Source organism: Gadus chalcogrammus, chromosome 5, assembly GCF_026213295.1.
Source record: "Gadus chalcogrammus isolate NIFS_2021 chromosome 5, NIFS_Gcha_1.0, whole genome shotgun sequence".
NCBI classification, from domain to species: Eukaryota; Metazoa; Chordata; class Actinopteri; order Gadiformes; family Gadidae; genus Gadus; species Gadus chalcogrammus.
In genome coordinates, this window is record NC_079416.1 from 22189986 (window position 1) to 22201991 (window position 12006).

Consider the following 12006-nt stretch of genomic DNA (forward strand, 5'->3'; position numbering starts at 1 on the left):
CCAGTATATTGACATTTAACAAAGTCTGTAGGTCCAGTACACTGTTTCCCAGTAGAGAGGCCAGCAGAGATCCAGTATACTATTTCCCAGTATAGAGACCAGTAGAGAGATCATTCCTGTCCAGCTCAGACACCTGATAGCGCCGCGGCTTGAGAGCATAGATCTTTTGTTCAAAGGCTTCAGTGGCAACCCGAAACATCACCATGACAACCGTGTTTACAACCTGCAGATCTAAACAGGAAGTGGTCACCTGATGACATCACGGGGGGGGGACCCAATTTTTTGGGGGGGCTTTCATTCAAAAAGGTAAACATCAGGTCTCCCCGGTGATGTTCTTCACGGTGGGGGTCTGAGATAGGAGAGCTGCGGTCCACATGAACTCTTTAGAAACAAGAGCTTACCGTCTTGTTTATTGAGTTTTATTTCATGGAGGTTTTCCCACCAAAAAGGCAGACACACACATTCAAGTTTTTTTTTACACGATTTCAATGTTAAACGAATTGCAAACAGATCAATAAGAAAACGAGTGGAGCTGAACCACAGACTCATGACTCCGGACATTCCCGGCATTCTTCAACAGCCTGCTCAGCCACTTCCTCAGGTTGATCCACCATTCACCAAGAAGTGCACTCGCACACGAAACACAAGTTCCATGATTTCCATAGCCTGCTAAGCTACTTTAACCTGAACCATTCAGAGTTTATTAAGATCAGCCTTCTGCCACATACATACAGTGTACGATGGTATACAGTGCTGTATACATATGCAGAATGAACTCCTATAAAGTACTTGAAGCGGACCACGTCTACCAGAACCCCTAATCCTAGGGAGGAGAACAGCTGTATGGACCCCCGCTGTCCACACACGATCAGTCAACATCTGCAAGACCAAGACAACAGCATCCACGTGTCCTCCTGATGTGCCTAAACACAGCACGTACACACATATAACCACACACAGCACATATACACAACCATAGCCCCACACAGCTTGTATACACACACGTATATATAGCCTGGATGTCACCTCGAACCCGTTCCAGGAACTAGTTGAACACTCACCGCTGGGTTAGATGAAGTACAAGTGATCCGCAGTCTTGGAGAATTCGACCGACTTTGGATAACTTCTATTTCTCTGAAGTACCCCAGGGGGCCGCTAGGGGGAACCGATGCACCCTTCTACTACTGTACTATTATGTACCACCAGCAGGTGACAGTATGAAGCCGTTATAATCAAGTGTAATACCGCCTGTCGCCAATAGGCGGCAGTATAACAATTATAAACCGGTGTTTAGACAGTGTGATGCAGCGGTGAGAACTGAACCTGTGATCCGAGCTGCTGCTGCTAAAGATTTAAGTTCACGCCACAATGAGTTCAATTGGGACAGGGGTAAGTACCAATATGTGCAAGTTAACTTTCAGTTGAGTGAAGTGTTTAATGAATAACAGTCTTTAAGTCTGCAAAGTGTTCCCATTCATTGTAACTCGTTGTCTGCCCTGCTGAGTCACTAGCATGGTTAGCTAGGCTAGGCTAGTTGGCTAGGCTAGGTCCACTAAGCGAAATCGAAAGCGTTCTGTAATGTGTCGCTGCTTTGTCGCTTAGTCTACGATCACTGCAGAATATGACTTGATATCAAATGTCCAAGCTATGATCCGAGCAGTTAAACAAGTCTGAATAACTATTAAATTGTTGTTTTGAAAGTACACATTGTATTTACTGCGCATGCTCACACTGGGAGGCTGAACGTGACAGAACGTCGCTCTCCAGTAACAGACGGGTCTGTACTGGTGAGCGATGTTCCAGGTCGCTGGTGTGGATCTAAACTGATGAACCCATGTTATATTCGACAGTACTGGGGTCACGTAGTGAACCCTTTGAAAACAAGGACGTAGAACCCAGATGTGATGTTCTACCTAGATATGTATGAACTTCTGCCCAGGATCTGTGTATAAACAGGGACGTTTGGATTACTAATATAACAGAAACGCATTGGGGCGCAGGAGGTAGAGCGGATTGACTGTTAACCGGAAGGTCCCCGTCTCCTCCCAGCTGAGTGATGTCCCTGAGCAAGGCACCTTAACCTGACGGCTCCCGATGAGCTGGCTGTCGCCTTGAATGGTTGACACCGCCGTCGGTGTGTGCATGACTGGGTGAATGTTAGACAATATTGTATAGCGCTTTGAGTGGCCACTGGTTAGAAAAGCGCTGTATAAATGCAGTCCATTCATCATTGTTTAAGGGTCGTTTAAGATGACAGTCAGTGCGTAGCAAAACTTATTTTACGGCCTTAAAATCAAGGTGATACCCTGCTCTTTCAGCTTTATTCAGCTCTGCTATTCGGTATTCATCATACTATGTAAAATTGTATCATGCTATTTAATATGACGATATTTCATACTGCATGTAATGATGATGTCATACAGTAAAGTGTGAACCCCCTCCTGACTGTGGTGTTCTCCCGCAGTATGACCTGTCAGCCTCCACCTTCTCCCCAGACGGAAGGGTCTTCCAGGTGGAGTACGCCATGAAGGCAGTGGAGAACAGCAGGTGGGTTTACCTTTAGCCCACTACCCGACACCAGTCCATGTCCCCCAGTCCCTGTCCCCCAGTCCCTGTCCCCCCAGTCCCCTACACCCAGGACCCTACACCAGTACCAGTATCCCACACCCAGTAATCTACACCCAGTCCCCCACACCCAGTAGACGAGTACCTGCAACGGTTTACACGACATTGATTCATTTACCAGAAGCAGCTTACAAGTCGGACAGAGAACAAGCTAAGCATGAAATCAAGATTGGAGTCTGTCTGTCCTTCTATCAATCACTCTGGCTGACCCATTTATCTGTCACTTGTATGCGTCTCTATTTATCACTAGCACTCTATCTCATAACTACAATACAAGTGTAAGTGCTGCACTACCTGTTTGTTAAAGAACCTGGAGAGGGCAGAGTAGACCGTCCTCGGCTGGACATGTGAGGTCCCTTTTGAGCAGGGTGTTGATCATGTGTGTCTACAGCACAGCCGTCACTGAGCAGGGTGTTGTTCATGTGTGTCTACAGCACAGCCGTCACTGAGCAGGGTGTTGACGGTGTTGATCATGTGTGTCTACAGCACAGCCATCGCGGTGCGCTGTAAAGACGGCGTGGTGTTCGGCGTGGAGAAGCTGGTCCTGTCCAAACTGTACGAGGAAGGCTCCAACAAGCGCATCTTCAACGTGGACAAGCATGTCGGAATGGTACCACTCGCTCTCTTTTGCTTCTTCCGGATGCCTATTTATTTAGAAGGCACCGTAGCCAATTTAGAAATTGCCTGATTTTCCACCCAATCAGGCCCAATCTGGCAACACTTTCATTCAGTGCAGTAGGATACGGTCATGTAATATATCGATGATATCGGTTTCCAATCAAATATAGGATCAAAATGTAGCTGTATTTTACTCCTAAAAACTTTGTTTTAGTTGTATCTCATTTTCTCTGAAAGTACATAGGGTCTGATATCTCCCTGGAGTCCTATGCAACGCAAGCCGTAGTTTGCTACTCCAGCCAGCAGGGGGAACCGTAGTAGCATCCTAACAACTGAGACACCTTCAAATCACGGTTAAAGAGTCATCCAGCTCTAACTAAAGCCTCACAGAGATGGTGGGATTTGCCAATCTGCATAAAACCCACACCAACACACAAATGCCTCAATCTTGTGAGATGCAAATCTCTATCATGGACAGATTTTGTAACTGTCAAGTCAATTGCACATGCATTTTTAAGCTAGGATTGGCATGTAATGGTGGAATCAATGGCGCAGTAAGATAGTAATGAGGCATGATCTCCAGAGCACGGCTAGGTGTGATGTCATGCTCTTTATGATCAGGTTCTAAAGGTCAAGTGGACCAATCAGGTTGCTTAATCTGAACAACCTGTGGTTTATTTAGGCGGTATGTTGTTTCCTTAAGCTACGTTCTGAATTGTGGTTTCTGATGCTGTGTTACTATCTGACGATACATTCTGAATAGTGTGTTGTGATGCTCTTACTTCTTGAAGCTACATTCTGTATTGTGTGTTCTGATTCTTTATTACTTCTTAAAGCTACATTTTGTATTGTACGTTCCGGTGCTGTGTTGCCATCTGAAGCTACGTTCGGTAGTGTGTATTTTGTGTTCTGATGCTGTGTTGCCATCTGAAGCTACGTTCGGTAGTGTGTATTTTGTGTTCTGATGCTGTGTTGCTATCTGACGCTACGTTGTGTGTGGTCCTCCAGGCGGTAGCTGGACTCCTCGCAGACGCCCGCTCCCTCTCGGAGGTGGCCCGGGAAGAAGCGTCCAACTTCAGGTCCAACTACGGCTATCAAGTCCCTCTCAAGGTAAAATGAGGTCCATTCACATGATCCTACTGCCATTGTAGAGGGAAGGAGGGGACCTGTCCAATCAGAGACCACGGGAGGGGGACCTGTCCAATCAGAGACCATGGGAGGTGGACCTGTCCAATCAGAGACCACGGGAGGGGGACCTGTCCAATCAGAGACCACAGGAGGTGGACCTGTCCAATCAGAGACCTACTGGGTGGAGGAGGGGACCTACTGGGTGCTTGGGGTGCCGAAGCTGTTCTGATGGTTTTGTGACGTGTGTTTGCAGCACCTGGCCGACAGAGTGGCCATGTACGTCCACGCCTACACACTGTACAGCGCCGTCCGGCCCTTCGGCTGCAGGTCAGACACACAGACACAGACACGCACACAGACACGCACACAGACACAGACACAGACACAGACACAGACACACACACACACACACACACACCCCCACACCCCTACCTTCACCTTGAAACGCCTACATTCACATCCACCTAAACTCGCATCAACACACTCCGATCAACAAGCACCCCTACACTCTCATCAACGCACACGGATCGACACAACTACACTCGCATCCGGACTAAAGTCCACAGCTCCAAATATAGGTTCTTAACGTGTGTGTGTGTGTGTGTGTGTGTAGCTTCATCCTGGGCTCCTACGATGTGGACGACGGCCCTCAGCTCTACATGGTGGACCCCTCAGGGATCGCATACGTACGTACTCAATACTACTGCAGTACTCTGAATACTACTACAGTACTCCATACTACTGCAGTATCACAGTACTCAATACTACTACAGTACTCAATACTACTGCAGTACTCAATACTACTACAGTACTCAATACTACTGCAGTACTCTGAATACTACTGCAGTATCACAGTACTCAATACTACTGCAGTACTCAATACTACTGCAGTATCACAGTACTCAATACTACTGCAGTATCACAGTTCTCAATACTACTGCAGTACTCAATACTACTGCAGTATCACAGTACTCAATACTACTGCAGTACTCAATACTACTGCAGTATCACAGTACTCAATACTACTGCAGTACTCAATACTACTGCAGTATCACAGTACTCAATACTACTACAGTACTCTGAATACTACTGCAGTATCACAGTACTACTGCAGTACTCTGAATACTACTGCAGTACTCGATACTACTGCAGTATCACAGTACTCAATACTACTGCAGTACTCAATACTACTACAGTATCACAGTACTCAATACTACTGCAGTACTCTGAATACTACTGCAGTATCACAGTACTCAATACTACTGCAGTACTCAATACTACTGCAGTACTCAATACTACTGCAGTACTCAATACTACTGCAGTACTCAATACTCAATACTATTGCAGTATCACAGTGCTCAATACTACTGCAGTATCACAGTACTCAATACTACGGCAGTATCACAGTACTCAATACTACGGCAGTATCACAGTACTCAATACTACGGCAGTATCACAGTACTCAATACTACGGCAGTATCACAGTACTCAATACTACTGCAGTATCACAGTAATCAATACTACGGCAGTACTCAATACTACGGCAGTATCACAGTACTCTGAATACTACTGCAGTATCACAGTACTCAATACTACTGCAGTATCACAGTACTCAATACTACTGCAGTATCACAGTACTCAATACTACTGCAGTATCACAGTACTCAGAATACTACTGCAGTATCACAGTACTCAATACTACTACAGTACTCTGAATACTACTGCAGTATCACAGTACTCAATACTACTGCAGTATCACAGTACTCTGAATACTACTGCAGTATCAACATAGTACTAATGTGATACTATTACAGAACTTATACTGCTACAGTACTCTGTGTAATACTACAGTACCAACATAGTAATACTACTGTACTCAAGAATACAACAGTAGTCAAAATACTACTACAGTACTAACATAGTACTTCTACAGTTGTCAAAATACTACTACAGTACCAACATAATACTTATACAGTACTCAGAATACTTCTACAGAACTAATACTACATTACTAACGTAGTTCTACTATAGTAGACTACAACTAATATCTTCAGACCCCTAGGATGTGGTTCTGTAGTGTATTCCTATACTCGAGGACTAGAAGGTGGTTCTAGACCAATAGGATGTGGTTCTGTAGTGTGGTCCCACGGCATCAGACCGCCACAGGGTGTTATGATGCAGAGAACAGTTCCGCAGACTAACCTAACTGATTCTCTGACGCTTCTCTTGGCTATCTGACCACCTCGTGCCTAGCTCCACCCTCTCCAGAGCTGTCTAACCTTACTGCCCTCCTAAGGGCATTGCTGTGTTCCAATATCCATGCTTTTCCATGAGTACACTTAAACGTAGTACACTATCCGCACTCACTAAGTGCGCTAATTTTCAGATGTCAGTGTTGTTCCAAATCGAATACTCCTTGGTGCACTAACCGGAAATTACGATCAGCTATAAAAAGCTATAAAGGCTATAAAACTACAAAATGAGTCTATTAATGCAGGCTATGTGGAAAATGCGCCGACTTTGGCTCAGCCTGGCCCCGCCCTCTTCCCGATACGTAGCTAAGATGGCTGCCCTTGAGTACGAAAAGTGTACATCGATCCGCACTTCGCGGTTTGACCGTTTTGAGTACACCATCCGGGTCCTTCCAGTACACTGTTTTTTCCGCCCGATCTGAATTGGAACGCCCTACGTACCCAAACTAAGGCTAGTAAGTACAGTAGTAGTATGGATATTGGAACACAGCACATGTGTCAATGGGTCGGCTTAGCTCAGGATGTGGAGCGGGTTGACCTGTAACCTGAAGGTTGCTAGGTCGATCCTCCTGGCTGAGTGTCGATGTGTCCCTGAGCAAGACACTTAACCCTAACTGCTCCTGACAGCCTGGTTGTCGCCGTGCGTGGTTGACTCCGCCGTCGGTGTATCAACCTTTTTGTAAGTCGCTTTGGACCAAAAGGTCTCCTAATGTACAATGTGTTGATGGGTAGAAGCCCAGCCCAACCCCTTCGTGTGGTTTTGACGTGAGATGTTGTGTGTGCAGGGTTACTGGGGCTGTGCCATCGGGAAGGCCAAGCAGGCGGCCAAGACGGAGATCGAGAAGCTCTCGGTAAGTGCTCTGACCTGGCTCAAACGGGGGGGGGGGTTCAAGTTCCTTCACTTCATCGTTGTTTCGACCAATCAAGTTGGCCAGCCATGGCCAACAGTTAAAGGCGCCTGTAAAGGTTTCAGATCAACCTAGACCCTGCTCCTCTACGCTTCTGTGGAACACCTCATCCTCCGCTTCAAAACCCGCTTATCCGGGGTCGGGTCGCGGGGGGGGGCTGCAGCTCTAGCAGGGGGACCCCCAGAATTCCCTCTCCCGGGCCACATTGACCAGCTCTGATAGGAGGATCCCAAGGCATTCCCAGGCCAGTGTGGAGATATAGGCCCAATCCCATTTCTACCCCTTACCCCTTCCCCTTACCCCTCCCCCTTGTTTTGAAGGGGTAAGGGGAAGGCGTCTTACGCCTTCCCCTTACCCCTTCAAACCAAGGGGGAGGGGTAAGGGGTAGAAATGGGATTGGGCCTTAATCTCCCACCTAGTCCTGGTTCTTCCCCTCCCCACTCAGAGCTCTTAACGCTGCTCTTCTCCTCCTATCTCTAAGGGACACCCCAGCCAACCTCATTTCGGCCTCTCGTACCCCTTGAATATCTCCAGAACAAAACAGGAAACAAGACTCGACTGTCCCTTTTGTGTTTGGGTTCTCTGGCCCAGGCTCTCCTTCCATCTCCCCTTAGAAGGTCTTTTTTAACACAGGACCGCTGAACCCGAGTTTAGTGCACTTGTGGTCCTTGACCTCAGAACCCTTAGAGGAAGCGGCCCCCTATCGTCGGATCGGGCTCCCCAGAGGTTCCTCCTCCTCCTCTCCCTGGTGGTTCTCATGCGACAAGACGCACCAAGTGGACCGTAGAATTACAACGCACCGTTCAGTCAGGGCGGCATGTGGCTCGGGTGGAGGAGCGGGGTTGGCCAGTAGCCGGAAGGTCGCCAGTTCGATCACCGGCTCCTCCTAGCGTCGAGTGTCGAGGTGTCCCCGAGCACGACGCCTCACCCCGACTGCTCCCGACGACCTGGCTGTCGCCCTGCGTTGTTGACACCGCCGTCAGTGTGTGAATGCGCGCACGAACGGGTGAATGCGAGTCAATATTGTACAGCGCCTTTGAGTGGTCACTGGTTAGGAAAGCGCTGTATAAATCTAGTCCATTTACCATTGAATTCGAAGGAGGAAATCGATGCAGGACTGCTGTGTTTTAATACTTTTAAGTGCATAATATCCACAAATCAGTCATTCTGGGTGTCAGTCGGTGCCTCCTCTATGGTTCTCTCCACCTTTGATCAATGACCAGGCTTTCCCTTGTGCTTGACCTTCCCCAGATGAAAGACATGACGTGCAGAGAGGTGGTGAAGGAGGTCGCCAAAATGTGAGTTGTGTGAGCAGATTGTAATAATAATGCATTTTATTTATGGGCGCCTTTCTTGACACTCGGGGTCGCCTTACAAAATCAAACATTCATAAGTGCAAGCAAAAAACAACAACACAATAAAACTGTGTACAAGAGAAATGGAGGGAGAGAAAAGGTCATTCTAGTCCCAAGAATGCAACTGACTTAAAGGGAGTAGGCTTGGCTGAATAGATAAGTTTTCAGGTGAGATTTGAAGGTGATAATGGAACTGGATTGTTGGATGACATGAGGCAGAGAGTTCCAGAGGTGGGAGGGCAGAGCGACTGAATGCTCCTGACCCCATGGTAACCAGGCGAGCAGATGGGAGGGTGAGCTGGATGGAGGTAGACGATCTGAGAGAACGGGTGGGTGTCTTGACATGGAGGAGCTCGGTGAGATACTGAGGGGCAAGATTGTCGATGGCCTTGAAAGGGAGAAGCAGGATCTTGTAAATGATGCGATATTTGATGGGGAGCCAATGGAGTTGCTGCAGAACAGGTGTTATGTGACTGATGGAGGGGGTGAGGCCAGATCTTTCTCTTGTGACTGAACGGCGTCGGCTGTACATGGTTCATATTGATGTTTCTTGACTTGCTGTTTGCTTCTTATCCTCTCCTCTGTTTATGGTTGTTCTTGTGCAACAAACGCCTTCCTTGTATGTGTTGAAGCTACCTGGTAATGAGGTCTACGTATTGTGATTGGGATGCTTGTTGTGATGTTTGTTGTGTTGGTTGAGATGTTTGTTGTGATGTTGATTGTGTTGTTGATGTCGTCCTGCAGCATCTACATCGTCCACGATGAGGTGAAGGACAAGGCTTTCGAACTTGACCTCAGCTGGGTCGGAGAAGGTAAGAACTGGTGGATAGGCTAGCTCCCATGCCTTCTGGGTTCATTCCCAAGCAGGAGTGCCTGTGTAGTGACGACGATTCTGAGAAGGGTTTCGCATAAAGGGCTGAAATCATGTGATGTCAGAACTCTCTTAGATATCTCACCACTGATCTAATCAACTAGGAACCAATGAAATGGTGCTATTGATGCTGTTTCCATGATGTCATCTTCTCTCTTGGGTGTTTCTCCGTCCGTCCCGCTCACTGTCTCGTTCTCTCCCTCTCAGTAACAAACGGACGGCATGAGCTGGTTCCCAAGGACGTACGGGAGGAAGCAGAGAAATACGCCAAGGTAAAGATTTGCTGTGGCACCTTTTGGTGTGTGAGACAGTTCTGTGGGGTGTGAGGCGGTTATGTGTGGTGTCTTTGTTGTGAGACAGTTCTGTGGGGTGTGAGACTGTTATGTGTGGTGTCTGTGTTGTGAGACAGTTCTGTGGGGTGTGAGAGAGTTCTGCATGGTGTGAGACGGTTATGTGCGGTGTCTGTGTGGTGTGAGACAGCTCTGTGTGGTGTGAGACAGCTCTGTGTGGTGTGAGACAGCTGTGTGGTGTGAGACAGCTCTGTGTGGTGTGTGAGACGGCTGTGTGTGAACCCTAGGGCTGGTGGTTTCCCAGTGGGCTGAGGGTTCTGCTGGGTGTACATGATGGGGCACGAGGGGCACATTGTTTTGGACTTTGTACATTTGGGTCACATGATTGAAATGTCTCACCTCTCTCTCTCTCTCTCTCCGTCTGCAGGATTCTCTGGAGGAAGAGGATGACTCTGATGAAGACAACATGTAACATGTTCCAACCCAACTGACCCCGCCTCTTTTGTATGTTTTCTAGTGATGGACCATTAATGTCGACATGTTTTTGCTTTGGTTTGACGGCTCTCAGCCATGACAATAAAATAAAAATGTAAGTAAAAAAAAAAAATGCAGTTTCCCAGCTTCTGTCCCCGAAACCACCCAAGACCTTGATAATGGTCATGTTCCCAGCTGGAAGAATAAAGCACAACTTCTCTTGAGCCACACATGGGAAGCCTGGGTGAGAAGGGTTGAACACAGCAATCCGCCCCCCCAAGTCGCTGGTGAGGACCTTTAGAGGACCGGTTATGAGGGTTAGAGACCATGTAAGAGATGGTTAGGAGGGAGTATGAGACTGGGACGTGATGTGCAGTCAGTGCAGATCCAGAACACCCTATTCAAAGTGCTTACGTAGAACCACAGAACCAGAATGTTAACATACCAGAGTACTAACATAGTGCTAACCTAGTACTACAGAGTACTAATGCTAATAAAGTACCACATAGTACCAGTCTATCCTGACAGCAAAGGGACAACAAGAGTTCTAGTAAATACCACAGCGCGCATTAGGATACTACTATTAGAAGTATGCTTCTCTTTTGAATCGGTGAACCGATAACAACTGTTGGCATAAGTGTCCACTCAAACTGCCGCCGCAGTAAATCTCAGTCAGCTGTTCGGCTCGTCGTGGATTTCGTACAGGTGTCATTTTGTTTCAAACACTCTTTGGAGAGAAATCCCCATTTATGGACTTGTTCTCGCGTTCTTCCGTTTACGTCAGCGCGAAGGCGCCCGCCCACTCGCCACACGAGCGGTGCGCAGCGCGTTTCGCTCCGGCTAACGTCCCCTCCTCGTCTAAAGTTTTGACGAGCTGTCTGGTGTGTCGTGATGTGAACATTTGTGCGCTGTAACGCGAAGTTATGAGTGTTATATCGACGCTAAATCGCGCTGTCTGGCGGTTAAGCGGAGTGTTGTTGCTTGGCGTGTTTCATTCCGGACCTGAAAGGGTAGCAGCCAATCAGCTCGCGGCGCGGCCTGAAGGCAGCCAATCACGGGAGCCGTCGCCGCCGACGCTCCTCCTGGTTGGACATGCTCATGCAAAACTCATCCATTTCGTCAAGGCGCCGTGTTCGTATCCGCCAATAGTAAAACAACCAAAGTTCCGTCCAATGAAAACGCAGAGTCCGATGGGCGAATCACAATTCGCCCTTTGAACGACCGCTCTCGGTGCAGCCAATCAGCGACCAGGAAACATCGCTCCGGCTCAACAGCTTGTTATTCGCGTTGCGCCTCCGAAGCCAGCGAGCAGGATCGTCTCATGTAAGTATCGATCAACGTCCTTCACTAAACTAAATATAAACGTTTAAATACACGGGACGGGAGGACGGGTCCCGCGGGGGGACGGAGCCAGTCCGCCGCAGGACGGTCACCCGCCCGGGGAGCGAGAACGCGAGGCGGCGGGGAATTGAATGGCAAGTCGGG

At 47.9% G+C, this 12006-nt stretch overlaps 2 protein-coding genes across 3 annotated transcripts in view; one reads left to right on the forward strand and one right to left on the reverse strand.

The window, feature by feature from the left end:
* mipol1 (mirror-image polydactyly 1) overlaps positions 1-1164 on the reverse strand; it is a 16537-nt gene extending 15373 nt beyond the window's left edge. For both annotated transcript variants that reach the window (XM_056589957.1, XM_056589956.1), the window contains exon 1: positions 1062-1164. The gene's annotated coding sequence lies outside the window, so the exon portion shown is untranslated. The remainder of the gene's footprint in view (positions 1-1061) is intronic.
* A 114-nt stretch (positions 1165-1278) lies between these two features.
* Positions 1279-10658, forward strand: psma3 (proteasome 20S subunit alpha 3). The gene is made up of 11 exons (XM_056589958.1): positions 1279-1389; positions 2465-2547; positions 3112-3235; positions 4252-4353; positions 4625-4698; positions 4985-5057; positions 7409-7474; positions 8783-8829; positions 9631-9698; positions 9965-10029; positions 10475-10658. The coding sequence occupies exons 1-11, from the start codon at positions 1369-1371 to the stop codon at positions 10517-10519; spliced, it is 768 nt and encodes a 255-aa protein (XP_056445933.1). The 5' UTR covers positions 1279-1368; the 3' UTR covers positions 10520-10658.
* Positions 10659-12006: the final 1348 nt, after the last annotated feature.

What these genes read in the sequence shown, in the direction of transcription:
- psma3 (XM_056589958.1), top strand. Translation starts at nt 1,369, where the DNA reads ATGAGTTCAATTGGGACAGGG. An exon ending in CCTCAGCTGGGTCGGAGAAG is followed by an intron (nt 9,699 to 9,964) that starts GTAAGAACTGGT and finishes TCTCCCTCTCAG; the next exon opens with TAACAAACGGACGGCATGAG. An exon ending in AAGCAGAGAAATACGCCAAG is followed by an intron (nt 10,030 to 10,474) that starts GTAAAGATTTGC and finishes CTCCGTCTGCAG; the next exon opens with GATTCTCTGGAGGAAGAGGA.